The sequence below is a fragment of the Alligator mississippiensis genome, chromosome 15 (assembly GCF_030867095.1).
Source record: "Alligator mississippiensis isolate rAllMis1 chromosome 15, rAllMis1, whole genome shotgun sequence".
Taxonomy (NCBI): domain Eukaryota; kingdom Metazoa; phylum Chordata; order Crocodylia; family Alligatoridae; genus Alligator; species Alligator mississippiensis.
Genome location: NC_081838.1, coordinates 26,101,236 through 26,121,389, shown reverse-complemented (window position 1 = coordinate 26,121,389; position 20,154 = coordinate 26,101,236). Strand labels below are relative to the sequence as shown.

The 20,154-nt window shown below is 62.1% G+C and overlaps 2 protein-coding genes across 2 annotated transcripts; one reads left to right on the top strand and one right to left on the bottom strand.

Annotated features, from left to right (window-relative positions):
• Positions 1-2,682: 2,682 nt before the first annotated feature.
• Positions 2,683-7,896, top strand: PSMC4 (proteasome 26S subunit, ATPase 4). Its single transcript, XM_014603388.3, has 11 exons — positions 2,683-2,790; positions 3,494-3,592; positions 3,767-3,953; positions 4,406-4,552; positions 4,776-4,885; positions 4,993-5,086; positions 5,267-5,434; positions 6,646-6,722; positions 6,859-7,027; positions 7,320-7,375; positions 7,723-7,896. The coding sequence occupies exons 1-11, from the start codon at positions 2,755-2,757 to the stop codon at positions 7,834-7,836; spliced, it is 1,257 nt and encodes a 418-aa protein (XP_014458874.1). The 5' UTR covers positions 2,683-2,754; the 3' UTR covers positions 7,837-7,896.
• Positions 7,897-11,963: 4,067 nt separating this feature from the next.
• LOC106737549 (ly6/PLAUR domain-containing protein 5) lies at positions 11,964-17,061 on the bottom strand. Its single transcript, XM_014603397.3, has 5 exons — positions 16,899-17,061; positions 16,522-16,653; positions 14,614-14,790; positions 14,082-14,228; positions 11,964-12,811 (listed from the first exon to the last, which is right to left on the bottom strand). The coding sequence occupies exons 1-5, from the start codon at positions 16,963-16,965 to the stop codon at positions 12,582-12,584; spliced, it is 753 nt and encodes a 250-aa protein (XP_014458883.2). The 5' UTR covers positions 16,966-17,061; the 3' UTR covers positions 11,964-12,581.
• Between the last annotated feature and the right edge of the window lie 3,093 nt (positions 17,062-20,154).

Sequence of the window (20,154 nt, the reverse complement as noted above, 5' to 3'; positions counted from 1 at the left end):
TTTCTGGCGGGCACAGGGAGTGGGGCGGGGTGGCGCCCACCACTGCATGCACTCCAAGGGCATGGGGGGCATGTGCTCCCCAGATCTGTGTGTGAGCAAGGGCGGGCTGCTGCTGTGGCCTGAAACCGGGGGCATTGCTGGATTCCATGGCAGGGAGTTGGGCCAGGGCTGCACTTGGGACAGGTGGGGGAGAGGCGTGTGGTGGCAGCACTGACAGGGGAAGGGGGTACGGTGAAATATGGGGTGGCTGCAGCTCGCCCCGTAGCCAGCACCGCTGCCACCAGCCCTGAGCACAGCCCAGCCCAAGCACCCTTCCCGCTGAAGAGCCTGGTGCTGACCTTGGTCCCAACCAGCCCTTGCCCCACATGCATCTGGGGTCACACACCTATGCCCTCCTGGGGTGCATGCAGTGGCAGGATCTGCCCCCAATCTGTGACCCCCCCAGATGAGTCGTGGCTCCATCCCATGCCCTGCCCCAGCTGTGCAGTGTCTGCCCCAATCTCACTGCCTGCCCCACTCCCTCCCTCACTGCAGGGGCCTTAGTCTGCCCCCACGCCCCTTCCCCCACAATACGCTTACCAGCTAGATGAGTGGTGGGTAAAATGGCCAATCCGGTCAGCAGTGGACTCTACTTCCCAGCAGCCTCTGTGCATGGCTGGACCCGGTTTCCATGGAGACCCCAGCCACAGCTGTGCTGCCATAGTGAGGCTGGGGTTACCATGAAGACCTGACCCAGCCCTCTGGCAGGGCACAGGGCTGTTCCAGAGCTGCTGGGATCTTGCGATGGTCGCAGCTTGCTCTGGAGCCAGGGCAGAGCCGCGGTCTGTACCTTGCACGCCCCTGCCCAGAGCATGCAGGCTACAGATCGCAGCTTTGCCCTGACGCAGAAGCAGTCCCCTGCCCTGCTCTGCTGCGCTGCATGCCCTGCCAGCGCAGCTAGGGCTGGTCTCCATGGCAACCCCAGCCTTGAGCATTGAGACCAGCCCTAGCCATGTGCAGGGGCGGCTGGGAAATGGGAGTCCACTGCCGACTGGATCCGGCCTACGGACCAGACTTTGCCCGTCCCTGATCCAGACACTGCCCTCCACACTACAGGGCCACGCTCCTGGCTGGCTGTAGTATTTATTGGCAACGTTATCAGGCAAAAAACCCAATTGCCGATAATGTTAATTTTCTTTATATTGGTGCTGATACACTATGGGACCAAGTAAAAAAGATGCAAAGGCAGGCAATGAATTCAGCCGTTTCATTGTTTCACACCACGAAAGGGAAATGCAGTCCTCATGTCAAGGTGAGTTTCCCTCTTTTGTTTAAACGGTATCCTGTCAGGGGGCGGCCAGTGAGGGCCCAGGCGGGAAGGATCCCGACGGGACAGTAGTGCCTGCATGCAGGGCCTGGGGCGGCGCAGGGGGAGCACAGAGCCGGGTTGTGCAGAGCCCCAGCACGCGGGGGCTGCTGGGACGGGGCATGAATTTAGGGTGGTCATCATAGAGGTTGTCCCCTGTCCTCTACTGATACAAAACCGGATGCCTTTATGTCCATTTTTATAGAGGACATAACGGTGTTGGGTTTCATATCAAGAGGACAAAGTAGCAGAAAACTGGAACGCCTTCTAGGCACGACGCATGCACTTGCATAAGGGCAGTGAGGTGGGGGGGCCGGACCAGGGGCCAGGCCTGGAGGGGGCTTCTGAGCCTGGTGGCAGGGGGCAGGTGGAGGCAGGTGCTAGCTGGGCAGGAGCCCCCTAGCGGAAAGGGGATTAGTGCGCAGATTGTGCCCACTGGGGGTGCACCGCCGCCTGCCCCCCAGACACCTCCGAGCCCCCAAACGCCTGGGCTCCCTGGGCAGGGCACGAGGGCGGTAGGGACCCCCCAGCCCCAGGCCTGGCTGCACCTCACCACCCCCGCGGGGCACTCACGGCTGGTGGGGCGGGGCTGTCGGGGGAGGCACCCGGCGCGGGACCCCCGCCCCGCTCCCCCGCTGCGCCCGTGCCACTTCCAGCCGCGCCACCGGGCACGGGCAGGGGCAGGGGCAGGCGGCGAGATGGAGCGCGGAGCCGGGCCTGGCAGGCGGGGGCAGAGCTGGGCTCGCAGCACCGGGCAGCGCAGCGCAGCGCAGCGCGCGGGCTTTTTTGTCACAGAAATGTTTCCTGTTCAAGCCCAAATCCGCGAGTGGGTCCAGGACCACGACTGCCCGACAAGGGCGAGCACCCCGCCCGCCCGCCGGGGGCTTCGGGGATTTCCAAACTCGTTTGGCAGCATCCCCGGCGCAGGCCCCGCGCAAGCCCGGCGGCCTGGGGCCTGGGTCCCCGCAGTGCGGCCGCAGGAGCAGGCAGCGGAGGAGCCGCCCGTGTCCGCAGAGCGGGCGTCGAGCCCGGCCACGCCAGCACGGCCAGCCCGGGGGCAGCTGCGTCCCTGGCGCGGGGCCGCAGGCAGCGCGGCCGGCTCTCCTCTAGCGGCGCCGCCCCCCGCCCTTGTAAGCACGTGGCGGCCTCGGGTTGTGTGACCCGCGGGCGGCGTGCCGGACAACGGGGCCCCCCGCCGGCATGCAGGCGCCCCACGGCGCGGGGGGGCGCCCAGGACCCCAACCTGCCGCAGCGGGCTAACCTCCGGGAAGGGGGCGGGGCGGGGCGCGCGAGGGAGGGGCTTCCCGCGCCTGCTGCGGAGCTGGTCCCGCCCCGCGCTCCCGGCATGCTCCGCGCCCGCCCCCTTCCCGTGGGGCCGCGGGGCAGTGACGCAGCCGGCGCGGAGCGACATGGAGGAGATCGGGATCCTGGCGGAGAAAGCGCAGGTGCGGGGGGCTGCTCCCTTGTCCCCCCCCCTCCTCCCCGGCCCGGCCCGGCCCCGGGAGGGAACAAGCCGCGGCGGGGAGCCCGGCCCGGCCCGGCCCAGCTCCGAGGGCACCCCGGTCCCGGGGCCCTCCCCCCCGAGGAGTCGCCTATGGCACCCCCCCCCATGCGTATCTGTGCATGCACTCCCCCAGGCACGCGGGCTCTTGTGTGTCTGCATGTGCGCGCGCACACGTCGGTGTAGTCACGCACAAGTACCTGCGTGTGTGCACACACGAGTCTGCGCAGGTGTCCGTGTAGAACATGTATGGACACGGCCCCTGCGCTGGGCTGGGAGGCCTGGCGCGTGTGCACACACACACATGTGCGCACACACACAGGTGCTGAGTCGCAGCCGGGCCTGGCGAGGGACGCGGGTATCCAGGACACCCCCTGCCCCCCAGACCTTCCCTTCCCTTCACCCCCCCCCCCAATTGCTTGCCCAAAGGACCCAGGCGTCCACCCCACCCCGTGCACTGTGTTGCTCGGGCCTGCCCCCCCACCCCTGTCACACCAACGCGTGCGTACAAGCCCCGTGGCCATGGCAGCCAGTGTGCCCCCTGGTCAGGACATTGCATGTGCTACGTGTCTGCGGGGCGGCTGCGTCCCCGGCTGGGGTCTCTGCGACCTGCCGGTGCTGACGCATCCGCCCGTCGTGCTCGCCAGGATGAAGCGCCCACCCTGTCCGTGTCCCGGCCCCAGACCGGCCTGTCCTTCCTGTGCCCCGAGCCCGAGGACCTGGAGGACCTGTACAGCCGCTTCAAGGTGAGTGGGGGCTCCTGCGGGGCCCGGCTGTGGTTGGGCAGCCCTGGGGGGAAGGGGAAGGGGTCCCTATGTCCGTGTGTGCGACCATGGACCCTGCTTCCGCACACTGGGGGGGAAGGGGCACAGGGTCCCCGTGCCCATGTGTGTGACTGTGCCCCGCGCCCGCCCCTCCAGAAGCTGCAGCAGGAGCTGGAGTTCCTGGAGGTGCAGGAGGAGTACATCAAGGACGAGCAGAAGAACCTGAAGAAGGAGTTCCTGCACGCGCAGGAGGAGGTCAAGCGCATCCAGAGCATCCCCCTCGTCATCGGCCAGTTCCTGGAGGCCGTCGACCAGAACACGGCCATCGTGGGCTCCACCACAGGTAGCACCACGCGTGGGGGGGCAGGGACTGGTCACCGCTCTTGGTCTGGGGGCACCGCAGGGGCTGGCAGCGTCCCCCTGCTCCTTTACCCTGGGCCCTGGCACATGATGCGAATTGGAATCCGTGCCCCAGAGCATGATGGGAACTGGAGTCCACATGGCCTGGCAAGATCCGGCCCCGGGTGCTGAGGGGAGGCGCTGAGGCACGTGTTGGGAGCAGTTGCCAGGGGCCTGCATGGCTCTGACTCATCACCAGGTGGTCTCCTCCAGCTGTCGGGCTGGGAGCAGTGCATCCTGGGATGCCAGAGGACTGCCCAGTGCTTGTTCTGTCTCTGTGGAAAAGAGCAGGGTCTGCCTTGTGCAAGCTGGGCAGCTCAGCACAGCATTGGCCCTGGGGGGCTGGGTCATGGGCACCCCCAACATGGTCTGAGCAACCCCCTGGCCCGTCCGCAGGCTCCAACTACTACGTGCGGATCCTGAGCACCATCGACCGGGAACTGCTGAAGCCCAACGCCTCGGTGGCGCTGCACAAGCACAGCAACGCACTGGTGGACGTGCTGCCCCCCGAGGCTGACAGCAGCATCATGATGCTCACCTCCGGTGCGACCCCTTCCCTGTCATCGGGTGGGCTGTAGGCAGGGGTGGGTTCTAGGTGCCCTTGGTCTGGCAGGAGATGCAGCCAGTGCCTCTGCCCTGCTCCAAGGTGATGGGGGCTTTGGGGTGTATGCCCTATGTTTGAAGTGGGGTTGGGCAGCCCCGGTAGGCAGGGGAGTACAGGGGGCCCCAGGGCAGCCATGCTCAGCAGTCTGGCCTGTGCATGTAGACCAGAAGCCGGACGTGATGTACGCGGACATTGGTGGCATGGACATCCAGAAGCAGGAGGTGCGCGAGGCTGTGGAGTTGCCGCTTACCCACTTCGAGCTCTACAAGCAGGTAGGGGCGGTCCCCTGTGTCTGGGCCTAGTGGAGGTGCAAGGCATGTCTAGTGAGCCCATCAGTGATCTTCTGTAAGCTCGCTGCTTTGCCTCGTGCCTCTTCCAGATTGGCATTGACCCCCCGCGAGGTGTCCTGATGTACGGGCCCCCTGGCTGCGGCAAGACCATGTTGGCAAAAGCCGTGGCTCATCATACTACAGGTGAGCAGACGGGAGGAGGGCCTCTGGGCTGGGCAGATGGGCCTGGGGGAGATGTGTGTAGCTAGTGCTGCTAGAGCTGCTCAGCCCCAGACTGCTGGAGTCTTCACGTTGGTGTTGGGAGAGTTGGTTTATGCTGATGACTGAGGTACGGGCTGACTTGCTGTCTGTCTGCCTGTGCAGCGGCATTCATCCGGGTGGTGGGCTCGGAGTTCGTGCAGAAGTACTTGGGCGAGGGGCCACGCATGGTACGGGACGTCTTCCGCCTGGCCAAGGAGAACGCACCTGCCATCATCTTCATCGACGAGATCGATGCTATCGCCACTAAGCGCTTTGATGCCCAGACCGGGGGTGAGCTGGGGCTGGGGGTAGGGGGCTGTGGGGCCTTCATACCAGTGAGGAGGGCAGAGCCTCTACTCCTTTCCTGGGGACAAGACCCTCTGCGTGGGGCATTGCACCGAGTCTCTCTTGCTTGGCCTTAAGCAAGTTATGAGATTTGGAAAACACTTCTTGGGGAGAGGGCTCAGGGTTTACGCTGTAACGGAGGAGGGGACTGAGATAGCAGCAGGGAAACTGCTTCCCTTGAGCACCCTGTCCTCCCAGAAACCCAGAGCTGCAGGGCTGGCAGGGACGTGCAGAGGATGCGACATCTAATCCAACCCATGCCTGGGACAGGATCAGCCCTATCCGAAAGAGCCACAACAAGCCCCATGTCTGACCTTTGAGCAGCACAACACAGTCACCCCTGACACAGCTCTAGGCATCACCCCCAGCCCTGCCCCAGGGAAAGCAGGGGAGCTGCAGCTGCCAGCAGCCTGCTGCTGAAGGAGGTTCTCAACTAATACTCCAGAGTGCCCAGGCCATGCTCCTGCTGCAGCAATAGCATACAAAGTTGTGATCAGACCTATAGTCTGACACCTAGATACCAGGGAGGCAATACAGGCCTCTAGCCATGGAGCAGGAGTTGCACTCCAGTGCAGCGCAGGGCTCTGGCACCACCTCTGTGCTTGGGGGTCAGCAGAGCTCCAGCCGGGGGGCACAGAAGCTCCTGCCAGGACTTAGAAACTTTCTAGAGCCTTAGAAATCTCTGTTGAAAACCTTGCTGGCAGGTGCTGTGCTCTTCTGCTCAGTTGGCCCCTTGCTAGAATGGAGCAGGAACTGCAGGCACCTTGCTCAAGCGCAGGGTGCAGTTGTCCCTCTCACATCCTCTGAGCATCACCTGATGCCATCACGGAGCCAGGTGTTGGGGTACCTGGGTCCCCCCATTCTGTCCCCGTGTCCCCCCTATGGGTTTTCTTTCCCTGTGCTGCTCTGTAGCCATGTTCAGGGCCTGGGGGCAGCAACTCAGGCCTGGCTCAGCGAAGAACTTCAGGACCAAGGGGTCCCTGCAAACTCAGGGGATCTGACTCAGCCACGCCCCCGGCCCCGTATCCCACCACTCACCCGGGCCACATGCCACTGCTCTGTGGAGCAGGGTCCGTGGACACGGGCTGCAAGGACAGTGGTGGCATGGGCTGGCGCTGCCCCACACCTGCTCATCCGTGGCCTGTCGCTGTCCCCAGCTGACAGGGAGGTGCAGCGCATCCTGCTGGAGCTGCTCAACCAGATGGACGGATTTGATCAGAACGTCAACGTCAAGGTGCAGCTTGGGACGAATGGGAAGGGAAGGGAGGGGAGGGGGGCTGAAGGGTGTGGGAAGGGAAATGGGGAATGGCAGTTGGGGGCTGAGGGGGCAGGGTGGGGGCTGTGACCATAACCATTCCCACCCCGCCCAGGTGATCATGGCAACAAACCGGGCAGACACGCTGGACCCAGCACTGCTGCGGCCCGGCCGCCTGGACCGCAAAATTGAGTTCCCATTGCCCGACCGGCGCCAGAAGCGCCTCATCTTTTCCACCATCACCAGCAAGATGAACCTGTCGGAGGAGGTGGACCTGGAGGACTGTATCCTTTGGGGACAGGGGCGGAGGTACCTGGCTGCCACTTTCCCAGGGTGGCTTGGCCCAGCACAGAGCCCTCCAGGGGGCAGGGCTGGCAAGAGTGATGAGGGGAGCAGGGGGAGGCTTCAGTGGCTGGGCAGAGATGGGTCCTTGGCACCCTCTCCTGCCTGAGCATGATAGAAGGGCCACACACTGCTGGGATGGGGCCTGGGTCCAGGGATGCTCCATTGCTTTGGCTGTGGGGGCCAGGCAGGGCCAGCTGCAGTGCCAGCGTTTCCCTCACTCCCCACCCCCAGACGTGGCCCGGCCGGACAAGATCTCGGGAGCCGACATCAACTCCATCTGCCAGGAGGTGAGCACTGTGCCCACCTGCCCGGAGGGTTGGGGGTCCTGCTGCTAAAGGCCCCAGGCTGGTGCTAACAGGGCTCTGCGGTCCCAGGGGTCTGGGGTGATGCTGCTGCGCAAGGACCCCTGACACCCTCTACCCCCCAGTGGACCCCGCTGCTGGGCCCTTGACCCCTCATGTCCTCTGCATACGTGTTTCTTTGAGGGTGGGGGCTGTTACTGGGCCCAGGGGCAGCCCAGACCCATGGGGGGCAGCACATGTCGACCTCAGGGAGAGCAGGGCTGGCTTGGGCATTGCCCCCATGTGCATGCGGGGGCCAGACTGAGCACAGGCTGACACTGTGTCTGCGGCAGGGTGGGATGCTGGCTGTGCGTGAGAACCGCTACATCGTGCTGGCCAAGGACTTTGAGAAGGCCTACAAGACCGTCATCAAGAAGGACGAGCAGGAGCACGAGTTCTACAAATGAGCCACAGGGGGAGGGGGGGCATGTCTGGTATGTCGGGGATAAATAAACGGGTCCCCGCTGTGCCAGTCTGCTCTGCTCTGTTCCCAGGGCTACCCTGGGGTGCCAGGCCTAGCAGCCCTGACTCCCTCAGCCTGGCCTCATGCCTGGAGCTGGTAGCAGAGGGCAGGGAGGAGGGCTCTTTCCCTGCTCTGGAGGGCATGTGCCTGGCCAGCCTTGCATGCATGGCAAGGGGAGTGTAATGCTCAGGAAAGCCATATAAAGAAAGGAGTGTGTGGACCAGGGAGATGAAGCGTGTGGACTCTCCAGCTCTGGATGCAGCGTTTGGTCCAGGTCTCCAGCCTCGGTGAGGAAAGCACTCAGTGTGTGCTGCTCTGGGCAGTATCAGGCCGCTGGCAAAGCTGCTCTGACACACGAGCATGTCTTGGGTGTGGTGACTGTTCCCTTTGGAGAGGACATGGCAGGGCAGCCCCACTCAGGCACCTGGAGCAACAGCCACAGAGCGGTCATGCTTGTGTGTCTTTCTGGTCCTTCAGGCACTTGTGCGAGGCCGTGACTCCAGGCTGGACGTGACCTCAGGGCTCTGTGGGGCAGACGACCCTGTACATACAGTCCTGGACCACTGTGTGAGGCCACAGCTCCAGCCTGCCTGGCCATCACACTGGGTTAGCCCTGGAAACGTGGGCACAGGTTGGCAAGCCCATCAGCTGCCTGTGTATTTTTTGGCAGGACAGAAAGAGCAATTTTTACCAAAAAAACGACATTTCTGTCAAGAAAACTACTAAAACAATGTCATTTTTTTTAGTTTTATTTTTATTATGTATATGTAACCCCCCTCCTGGCCCATGGAGCAGCAAGAGGCGGCACCCAGCAGGACCCAGATGTCTGAGAGCATGGCCATGCTGGGCCCAGCTCATCCTGTTTCCTATGGGGTTTTTAATGATCTGTAGTTTTGAATGTTTCTTCTGCAACAGGAGTGGGCACCAGAAGGGCTCTGAGCAGGCAGGGAGGTGTTTCTGCTGCTCTTACACCTGCTTCTAGGTCATGTAAGGGTGGCGATAGCGGTGACGATGGCTTGCCTGCAAGCCGGGTCATGGCCGGTGCCCGATGAAAGACCTTCCAGTGTCAGAAGCACGTGTTGCTGCAATCACCATCCTTACTTGACTGAGGAGAGAAAGCAGGTGCAAGGAGGCCAAGAAGGCAGCAGAAGCACCTACCTCCATGCTCCCCGACTCCTGGGTTCCTCAAGGGGGTGGAGAGTGGGGCTGAGAGGAACCCCAGGGCAAAGTCCAGCCGAAGTCCAGCCTGAGACAGTAGGATCAGCCCTGTCAAGCTCAGGACCACCCCCCCACCCCCTACCACATACTCTCCAACCCCTTCCTACACCCACCATCACCCCACGCCTCTCCCCCACCCCTGGCGAAGCAGGGGAGCTACAGCCCCCACCTACCCCATGCCCATGGAGCAGCAAGTGGGGGTACCCAGCCTACCCTAGATGCCTGGGAGAGCACAGGCCCCGCTCAGCCCCTTATCTATGACATTTCTCTGATCTCTCTCACAGTAGTTTGAGTCCTGGGAGCCCCTTTGCCAGGAGCAAACTCAGGCTGGCAGCACTGAGTGCCGAGCGCAGCTGCTCCTGCCCTGCTGCTATCCGTGCAGCAGGAGAGAACCCAGGTATCCGACCTGCGCTCCCCTTCCTCCCTGAGCTTAGCAAGGCCATTGGTGTCCATGTCCGTGGCCTTGTCCTGCACCAGTGCTTGCATCCTGCAAGCCGGGGAGATGAGGGTACTGCGGTTCTGCATCCCCTGCCCTGTTCTGTCTTGTCTCCATCTCACCGCCTCCCCAAGCACTGGGCTCCACACCAGGCCTGGGCTGCAACAGGCTCAAGGGTGGGCACCAGGGCTGGGGGGACATCTGTGGATGCAGTGGCTCTGGGGTAGCCCGATATTCCTGGGCCCCTGGCCCCACACCAGGGAGGATGTCCTTATCGTGCCCCTGCTCCCAGGCCGACTCCAGAAAGCAAAGTGCAGCCCAGGCCCAGGTGCGGGGTCTACTGTGCTCAGGGAGGCAGCAAGATGGAGATGAGACAGAACAAGGCATGGCCTGGGGGGCAGAGCTGTGCCACCCTCGTGCCCCCTGCTCGCAGCATGCAGGCACTGGGGCAGGCCAAGCCTATGGAGCTAGATACCAAAGCCCCTGGTCAGCTCATGGAGGAAGGGGGACAGGGCCTGGGGTCGGACGCCTGGGTTCTCTCCTGGGGGGTGTAAGAGCAGTGGATCCAGGAGCCCAGAGAGCCTTGTGGTGGGGGCTTAGCGCAGGCAGGGGCAAACCCAAGCCCTGACCTAGTGCTGGCAAGGTGGGTGCCTGGAGCCTCTGGACCCAGCACCACAGCTCTGCTGGGGGGTCAGTACAGGGGAGGGGGGGAGAGGAGGGGAAGACAGGGATGCCAAGCATCCCACAATGCTCTGGGGCAGGCACGGGGGTGCCACTGTGAGGAGGAAAGGTCACCCATGCATCCCAGAATGCACTAGGGCATCCAAAGGGTGTGGGGAGGGAGATAAAGCAACCCAGAATGCAACGGGCTTGGCCATTGGAGGGGTGTTCTTCCAATCTTCCCAATATGCACTGGGGTGGGCTGGGTGTGTGTGTGGGTGGGGTGGGGGTGTGTCATGGAAATGGTCCCAGAATGCAATGGGCTGGGGTGGGGTCAACATGGGGGTGAAGAGGGAGGGAAATAGTGTGTGGATGCATGAGCACAGACTTGCACAGGGGTGTGCACACTTCCAAGCTGTAACGGTGCGTACCTAGATGCCCACAGGCTGCCTGGGCCAGCCCCAGGCATGAGCGTGCACACACACGTATGCACGCAGGCATGCTCGGAGCCCAGTGGCACAGCCCTGGGGGCACCAGTTTAGCCACGGCTGCAGCAGCTGTTCTGGGTGTTGCTGCCCCCCTCTTTGATTCCTGCTCCGGCCTTGGCCCCAGCCCCCCTGATCTGCCCCCACCCAGTAGGATCCCCCCCCTCCCCCCTGCTGGTGGCCCTGGGGGTAGCACTCCTGGTATTCTGAGCCCAGATGTCTGGGTCCTCTCCCTGCTCGAGTGAGAGGGCGGCTAGGACAGGGGTGGGAGCCCGGACGCCTGGGTTCCCCATTAGAAGAGAGGGTGGGAAGGGGCAGAAGCCAGAACACCTGGGTCCCATCTCCACTGGCACGGGGTGGGGGTGGGGGGCTGGGTGCTCGACACCTGGCTTCTTTCCTGCTTCTTGGCTAGAGGCAAGACCTGTCTTCCAACCCATATGGGGAGGGGGGGTGCGGTGCCCTCCATTCCTGACTCACAGCCCCCTGCGCCTGCCCTCCAGTCCTGCCAGTGCCCCTCACTCCTGACCCAGGACCAGCTGGTGACCCCAGAGCCCTGCCTGTGCCCCTTCCTCACAGCCAGCTCCCCCAGTAACCCTCCCTCCAAACTGACAGCCCCCTGCCCCTGCCAGGGCCTTTCACATATGACCTGCAGCCCTCTGGGCTCCAACCATTAGCCCCCGTGTCTGGCACCAAGATGCAACCATCACTGGGGGGGTGCTCTGTCACTGGTACAAAGCAGGTGCAGCCTTGCAAGGGAAATCCATTTTAATGAACAAGGGGCAGAAGACGAGGCCAGAGGCCCAGGCTGGTGCAGAGATGTGGCTGGCTCTGGGGTGGGTGTCAGGGCTGGTATCACAGGACCCTGGGATGCAGCTGGCTCTGGGGTGGGTCATTATGGACTGTGTTTAACGAGGCCTCCTTGTGGCAGGCCAGTAGGGGGTGCTCCTGTGCGGAGCCACCTGCCTTACAGTGCCCTACCAAAATACAAACTGCGAGTGCCTCCCCTGGGGCGCCTCATCTGGCTGACCCCCTTCCTGGAGCACACCTGCAAGCCTGGGGTAACCAATGCCACCACCCAGGAGTCTGGTCTGTATTCGGGCCCTGTGCCCCCTGGGGTACACAGGCCTTATAGACCTTGAGGGTGCTTGACCCACTGTGAGAACTTGGGGTGCTTCCTTAATCCTGAAGCAAAGAAAGTAGCCTCCCTCAGTCAATCAATCATAGGGAGCATAAAGACATGCCCAATCCCCCTTCCAACAAGTACCACCGAGCTTGTTATAGTAGAGAGCTTTATTGGTTAAAGAGGATAGGCTTGGGAAAGGTACAGGTTATAGAAGTGTCAAAGAACCCAGAGCAAACAGTACAGCTTGGTAGCTTTCTGTTATGCTTCTACATTATAGTAAGCTATATTTCTAGATAAGTTTCAGGAAAGTTACTCACAAGGATCATTCAGAGGCTGATTGAGTTTCCTCTGGACACAGGCAGTGCATTGTGTCTCTGAGTTTCAAGATGCCTCTCTTCTCCCCCAAGATGGAAAGACCCTTAAATAGCTTTTTTAACCTCATCTTCAAGACCCAATAAAAGGTAGGTGTTGTTTGATGCTAACCAACCAATATAAAAAGCATCATGGTCACCTAAGGGTGTGACATGGCTCAAGCCCCTGCCCCCATGCCACGAGGTCAGTGCTTACAACAATAGAGACTGGGTTCACCATCCCCTGTACCTGCTTGAGGTCACGTAGCCATAACCTGGGGCAACTATTGACAGATAGGTGAGGAGACAATGACAAAGGGGGGAACAAAACTAATAGCAAAGACTGGGAAGAGACTGGGATGGAATACTTCCGCACTCCTCACCCGGGGGGCATTGGGACCCCCTGCCCCAGGTGGCCTAGGCCCCCTCGTGGTGCCAGTCCCCTAGGCTGGGGTGTGGGGTTCTGGGCGGTGGGGTGGGGAGCTCAAGGGGCCCATCATTGCAGAGGCTCTCATGGCAGCCAGCTGTGACAGTGCGGGTGATGGTCTCCCAGATGGTGTTGGGTTCGGTCCGGGTGCTGCTAGTACTCCGAACGGCGCCGCTGTCCTGGCAGGAGCGGTAGAAGAAGGAGGCCATGTAGTTCACGTCTGGAAGCAGAGAGCAGAGACAGGGAAGGTACTGTCAGCAGGTTTGTGTCCATCCACCCCCACCACACCCACCCACCCGGCCTCCAAACTCCCCATTGGCAAGGACATCCATCCTTCCCTTCTGCACCCCCAGGTCATCCCCAACACTCAGCCATTGGCTGCTCAGCCCCAATGCCTGCCTGCCCGCCCACCCATCCATCCTTCTTTCTACCAGACACGCACCCACCCAGACCTCCAACTGACTGACCATAGAGCTATAACACTTCCCTCCATGCACCTGGCTCAACAACCCACACTGTGACAAGGTGCTTAATGTGCTCCTGTCACTTTTGGAGCTGGCCAGAAATCGGAGCCAGGGGGCCATAGCTCAGAGAGGGGCGTAGGCAGGGGAAAGGGTCCAGAGATGAGGACCAAGGGCCCAAAGTCCAGGCGCACAGATAGGAGCTGGAGAGGACAGGACGCGGTACCTGGGAGAGCCCGTGAAGGCAAGGTACGTGGGTGGGTGGTGCAAGCTGAGGTGCTGCGCTCAGGAGTAGCCATGAGATGTGAAGTGCCCAGGTGGAGACGCCCACCCGGAAGGCCCCCCGGGTGTAGCCTAGCTGGAAAGCACCCAGGCAGGGAGGCCCATCACAGACTGAGGCTGGGAAGGGGCTGATGGTCGACACAAAGGATAAGACCTGCAAGGCTGGGCGTGGGCACAGTGAAAGTGGCAGTGGAGCAATGGTATCAGCCCTTCAGGTGAAGCAGCCATGTGGGCTGGGAAGCCCTGGGGTAGCCGTCCTCTGCAGGGCTTGGAGTAGCATGGCATGGGGGTGAGCTGGGAGGGAAGACAGGGGTGAGGGTGGAGTGCATGAATGGCACGTGCCCCTGGTGGCTAGGGTGGCATGGCAGTGGCAAGAGAGCGGTGGCTGGAGTGCGGCAGCGGTAAGCGGGGGTCTACCCATCCGCCTCTCCACCCATCCATCCATGCACTCACTCACCCATCTAACTATCCATCCATCCATCCACCCAACTCACCCATCCGACCATCTCAACATCCCTCGCCCAGCCCATCACCTACCACCCCTCCATCCCCATACAGACCCATGCATCTGTCTGTCCATCCATCCAATGGTCAGTCCATCCATCCCAACACCTCCCATGTACCCCGCACCCACCCCAGCCCCCCACACTTTCCACCCACTCTCCCTTGCTCCCCACATTAAAATGCTCACTCTCCCTAACTCCTATGACCCCAGCCATCCTGGCTGCCGGCTGCAGGGCTCCATACCGATGGTGGCGCTGGCCATCCCGATGGCACACCGGGGGAAATTTGGGGGGCATGGGACCACGTCCATGTTCTCCCCCGAGCAGCTCTCGGGGGTCAGGCCCAGACAGCTGTAGCACAGCAGGACATCAGTGGCATTAGCAGCGGCCTCTGTAAGGGGCACAGGGGCTGAGTGAGCAATGCCCGCCCCCCCTGGACAGGGATGGAGGGGGCCCCTGTCCCCCACCAGCCAGCAGAGTCCAGATGCCTTGGTTCTCTCTCTGACCTGGGCTGTGGGGACTGGGGGTTGGAGCCCTGGCCCTGTGGGCTGGGGTCCATGGGCCACTATTGGGGGGGCTCTCACCTGGGCCAAGCCTGAACCTTGCCCCATCCCCCGACAGGGCCTTAGGTTGGGGCCCAGATCCAGCACCCCCTGGTGGGGAAACACCCTCCCCGACCCAGCCTGGACCCCAGTTTAAGGCTAGTTAGGGCCACATGGGGAAGGGAAAGCCCCTGCCCCCACCCCAGCTCGGTGCCCCCGAGGCAGCGGTGGTACCTGGGGGGACATTGAAGGGGAGGCTGCTGTTGAGGAACCGATCATTGCACAGGTCAGAAATGCAGACGCGGACCGAGGAGGAGACAAAAGGCAACATCCCATAGCTGCTGCCCTGCAGTTCGACGTGATACTCAGACTTGCATCCTGCCCGCAGCAACACGGCCGTCTGCCCCCCCACTGCAGGCAGAGGATCGGGGGTACAGTGTGGGCACGGAGCCTACCACGTCTCTGCCCCACCTCAGGGGTGAAGCAGAGACCTCATGGGTGCCCCTTACTCCCAATCCGCAGCCCCTGCCCCCCTAGCCCTGCTGGTGCCCCTCACTCTTATAGTAGTTTCATAGTAGCTAGGGTCAGGAGGGACCTGAACAGATCATCTAGCCTGACCCCCTGCCACAGGCAGGAATGAATTCTGGGTTCACAAGACCCCAGACAGGTGATCGTCCAACCTCCCCTTGAATTTGCCCAAGGTAGGGGTGAGGACCACTTCCCTGGGAAGTTGGTTCCAGATTTTGGCCACCCTAACTGTAACATATTGCCTTCTGATCTCCAAGCTAAACCCATTCTCCATTAGCTTATGACCATTGTTCCTCATCACCCCAGGTGGTGCTGGGGAGAAAAGGGCTCTGCCTGTTTGCTGTTGATCTTCCCTGATGAGCTTGTAGGCAGCCACCAGGTCCCCCCTCCGCCTCCTCTTGCTGAGGCTGAGCAGGTTCAGGTCCTTCAGTCTCTCCTCATAGGGCCTGTCCTGCTGCCCTCTTGCCAAGCGGGCGGCCCTCCTCTGAACCCTCTCCAGGCTGGCCACATCCCTTTTGAAGTGCAGTGCCCAGTACTGGACGCAGTACTCCAACTGTGGCCTGACCAAAGTCGCATAGAGGGAGAGGATCACCTCTCTGGACCGGCTTGAGATGCACCTTTGGATGCATGACAAGGTATGGTTGGCCTTGCTGGCTGCGGTCTGGCATTGGCGGCTCATGTTCATCTTGGAGTCAATAATGACTCCGAGATCCGTTTCTGCCTCTGTGCTTTCAGGAAGGGAACTCCCCAGCCTGTGTGTATGCTGTGGATTCCTTCTCCCCAGGTGCAGCACCCTGCATTTGTCTACGTTGAACCCCATCCTATTCTCATCTGCTCACTTTTGTAGCCTGTCTAAATCTAGTTGCAACTTTTCCTTCCCTTCAAGTGTGTCCACCTCGCCCCACATCTCACTCGACCTCTTGACCTGCAGCACCCTGCATGCTCCAGGCCTACCCAGTACCGTGGCAAGGAAGTTTGCCGCTTAGGACAAAGCCTGCAGTGGCAGCCCGCCTTTGCCCCATGTTCAGATTTGGGGGGCATAGGCCCCCCCCATGCTTGCCCGGGAGTGCACACAGTGATGGGAGCTGCCCTCTCCCTGTCCCTGTGCCTTCCCAAACAGCTGATCACAGCTCTGCTCTGCGTCCTGCCCCAGCTGGGCAGTGCCTGTTGGCACCCCTTTGCTTCAGTGCCCCGGGCGGTCAACCCGCTCATGGCCGCCTGCCCCCCCCCCCACATTGCTATGGCACAGGGCCTTGCCAGTGCCCCTCACTCCAGACCCACAGCCCCTGCCCCCCCCCAGCCTTGCCAGTGCCCCTCACTTCAGACCAGAAGCCCCAATCTGCCTCCAAGCCATTACCCATGTGCTATCAGCCATAGATATTGGCCTGTTGCGTACAGGGCCCTGTCCTCCCTCCTACAGCTCTGGTTGGCCCAACCCCTTGACCTGGGCCCCAGCGCAGAGCTGCTCTTGGGGCTGGACCGAGGTCCAGGGTCACAGACCTGGGATGCAGCCAGCTCTGGGGTAGGGATCAGGGCTGGGTATCTTGGGGCTCCTGAGCTGTGACGGGTGCTGGGGGTGGGGACACACAAGGGAAAACTGAGGCAGGGCCTTACCAATGGTCATGGCCAGCATCTGTTCCACGCACACATTGTGGGTCGGCCCACAGGTCACCCGGGTCACATTGGGCTGGACCAAGGCTTGTACATAAGTGCCCTCATGGCTGTAGCAGTCCAGGCTGAGGGCCACTGCGGGATGGAAGAGAAGAGAGGCCACAGCTCCCAGGTGTCCGGGCTCTACACCCGCCTGCTCGTACACTCAGACCCCACTGCCCTCCCAGAGGACCCAGGCATCCAGGCTCCCAGTCCCCCCTCCTCTCACCCCCACCCTGCACTCCCTCCCAGAGCTGGAGAGACCCCAGGTGTCCGGGTTGAGGGGACCCAGGCATTCGGGCTCCCCTCTCTGCCCCCTGCCCCCTTCCCCACTCTGCTACCTTCAATCAGCAGCACGGAGGCCAGGAGACCCCAGAGGGCCCAGGGAGGGGGGCAGCGGTGAGGCATCGCAGGGCCGGATCCTGCCAGGGGGTCCTGAGGCTCAACAGGAGGCGTCTGCTCTGGGGTCTGGCCCCTGGGGCAGGGGGATCTATATACGGCTCCTGTCTCCGCCCCCCACCCTCCTACCCCCAACTCCTCCCCTGGTGCCACCTCTTGAATTCGTCCCAACACATAGATCTGCCAGGAAGTGCTGGACTTCCAGGGAGGGGGGATCAGGGCAGGAGCCTCCCTGCCTTACTGCTGCCCCTCACTCCTGACCCCCAGCCCCTGCCCCACTCCCAGCCCTGCCCGTGTCACTCACTCACAGCCCCTTGCTCCCCTCAGCCCTGCTGGTGCCCCTCACTCCTGACCTGCAGCCCCCCCTTCCAGCTGTGACCCATGTGCTACTGGTCACAGACATTGGCCTGTTGTGACCAGCCTCCCTCCCAGTGCTGTGGTTGGGCCCTGGGAGCCCGGGCCAAGGTCCAGCGTCACAGACCTGGGATGCAGCCAGCTCTGGGCTGGGTGGGGGACGGCAGGCAAGGGCTGGGTATCACAGGGCCCCTAAGCTGCGGCTGGCCTGGGGTGGGGGGCACGCTAAATGAAACTGAGGCTGAGGCAGCTTGGGAAGAGAACCCAGGAGTCCTGGCATACCTTACAGACCCCCATGCCCCAAGCAGGGATACAACCCCTGTGTGGGCGCTGTGCCAAGGCTCCTGCTGGGTGGTTAGAGAGTCTTGCCCCTGTGCTCAGGCTCAAACAAATGCTACAGTGGGGGCAGGAAGGGATTTCCCCCTGCTCAGACTGGTATGGACTGGGGGAGTTGCCTTCTGCTGCAGCAGGGGCACAGCCTCAGCCTGGGGTCTCTGTAGCATCCATGAGCCTGCTGGCAGCTGCAGGACATTAGCAGTTGTGGCCCCCCTGCTTTCCCCAGGGCAGGGGTGGGGGCAATGCCTGGGGCTGCGTCAGGTTGACGGTCACGTGGCTCAGAGGTCAGGCACGGGGTTTGTCTGGGCTGGTTTGAACAGGGCTGATCCTTCCTCAGGCAGGTGCTGAACTGGATGTGACTTTGCAGGTCAAATTGCATGTCTGGGTGTGTGTACATGTGCACGCGTACATGTATATGTGTGCACACACCCCTGCATACTTGCAGGATCAGGGTGTGAGCTGTGCACAACCTTGGCTGGCCAATGAGGGGAGGGAGACGTGTGCATTCAGCACCCCCCGTTCCCCCCCAACACACACACAGAGCCCTTCCCCTACAAGCATGTGCCAACACACCCCCACACCCTCCCTGCAGGGGTGCACATGCATGCATACACACACATGCACCTTGCAAGTCTGTATGAACATATACACGCATGCACACATGCTTGCCAGTGTGGGTATGTGTGCATGCCCCCTGCAAGTGTGTATGCACACACACATGCACACCCTGCAAGCATGTGGTCCCTGTAGCCAAGGGAAGGCCCCAGTTTGCAGTACCAGGCCCACCAGCAGTGACAGGAGGAGCATCCAGAGCCCCCAGAAGGGGCCGAGGGACAGGCAGGGACATGGGGGTCTTGCCTCTGCCACACGAGGGTCCAGACCCTGCAGCCCTGACCTTGCAAGGGCCGCACGCTGCCAGGAACATCCGCACACATCCCAGCCGCGTCCAGGAGCTGCAGGGAAAGGGGAACCTCTTCCAGAAGCATGGGCTGGGGTGGGGGTGGGGGGGGCAGAGATGGGTCACAGCCCTGGGCTGCCCAGCACGTGTCAGGGCTTCTTTGGTTCTTGAAACTGCAGCAAAGCAGGTGGAGACAGGCCCCGGGGCACTGCCACCAGAGCCAGGGCAGGACAGGTTCCTGGCAGGCCACGCCCCATGAGCAGGGCGGGCGGCTGGACCTGTGCCAGGCCGGCACGTGCGACTGGTGCCTGGCTGATAAGGCAGGTGTTTGCCTGGAGCAGTGGCTTACAAAGCAAACACAGGCAGCAGCTGAAGATGCTTTAACCAGGGACAGACTCACCTGGGAGCTGGGCCCAGTGATGGGGGCACCAGCAGGATCCCTGGTGCCAGTGGGCTCCATCTCCAGGTCTCCCAGTGTCTTCTGGCAGCCGCAGCTGGGAGTACGACAAAGCCAGACACGGAGTTCAGTGGGAGACGGCGCTCGTCCTGGTACCCCAGGTCAAGGAGAGATTTGCACACTACAGGGCCTCCCCATAGCGCTAGGGTTCCCCCAGACCCTTTTGGGAGTGCCATGGGGGGCACTGAGAGGCCACACTCAGCAGACAGTCCCAGAAATGTCAGCGAGGAGCCGGCCGGGTGCAACGGGGCTGTTGGCAGTCCCTGTTCAAAGGAGAATGGCGCTTTCCCCGGGTGCAGCCAAGAAGCAATGGGAAGGAGGAGCTGGCAGTTCCTGAGGGACCTCGAGTCCAGCCCGGGCGCCTGGACCTGCACCCTGCCTTGTGCCAGGGAGTCTCCTGGGAGCGAGCATGACTGGGGTCTAAGCAGGGTTTTCCCCTGGTCCCGTGGCCATTGCCCCCATGCTCGTAGCTGCTGCTGCCCCTTTCCCCAGGAGTGCATCCCCTTCTGTGACACATGTGGCTGCCACATTTGTCGCGCCACGATGACACGCAGGCAAAGGAACTTCCTCTTGTACGCGCCAAACAGCCGCCAGGTCTGTTGTGCGTCACAGCCCCTGCAGTGAGAGGGAGCAAAGACTCAGTCCTCAGTCGCTTTCTCTTCCCCATTTAGTGCTTGTCACGGCCCTGCTCCAGCTTCCCTCTACTCGTCAGACAGGCCTGGTCTCATCATCCTCATTGCCCTTCTCTGCACGTCCCAACTTCCTCCATCTCTTGGCTGAGCTGCAGGGACAGGACATGGAGGCGGGTTGTCCCACATCCCCACCAACCGCAGGGCCCAGGTGTGAACACCTTTCCGCCCGAACCAAAGGGCAAGATGCTCCCAGGCAGGGAGGCTGTGGCCACAGCCTATGGGATACCAAGCTCTCAGTCTGTCTCCAGGGCTGGCAGCAACAGGGCATTAGCCAGGTCCAGGCAGGCAGCAGGCCTGCAAGCAGGAGGCAGCCCCAGGGCTGGACATGGGGCAGGCTCTGGCATGGTCCATGTCAGTCTTGGGTTGGCCTGGTCCCTGCCCAGGACCTCTGGGAGAGGAGCTGGGGGCTTCCCTCATTGCCCACACTGGAGGCAGAGGTCAGGTCAGCAGCAGAGGAACAG

What these genes read in the sequence shown, in the direction of transcription:
- PSMC4 (XM_014603388.3), top strand. Translation starts at nt 2,755, where the DNA reads ATGGAGGAGATCGGGATCCTGGCGGAGAAAGCGCAG. An exon ending in CGTGGCTCATCATACTACAG is followed by an intron (nt 5,087 to 5,266) that starts GTGAGCAGACGG and finishes CTGCCTGTGCAG; the next exon opens with CGGCATTCATCCGGGTGGTG. An exon ending in ATCAGAACGTCAACGTCAAG is followed by an intron (nt 6,723 to 6,858) that starts GTGCAGCTTGGG and finishes CACCCCGCCCAG; the next exon opens with GTGATCATGGCAACAAACCG.
- LOC106737549 (XM_014603397.3), bottom strand. Translation starts at nt 16,965, where the DNA reads ATGCCTCACCGCTGCCCCCCTCCCTGGGCCCTCTGGGGTCTCCTGGCC. An exon ending in GATGCTGGCCATGACCATTG is followed by an intron (nt 14,791 to 16,521) that starts GTAAGGCCCTGC and finishes CTCTGCCTGCAG; the next exon opens with TGGGGGGGCAGACGGCCGTG. An exon ending in GATGGCCAGCGCCACCATCG is followed by an intron (nt 12,812 to 14,081) that starts GTATGGAGCCCT and finishes CTCTGCTTCCAG; the next exon opens with ACGTGAACTACATGGCCTCC.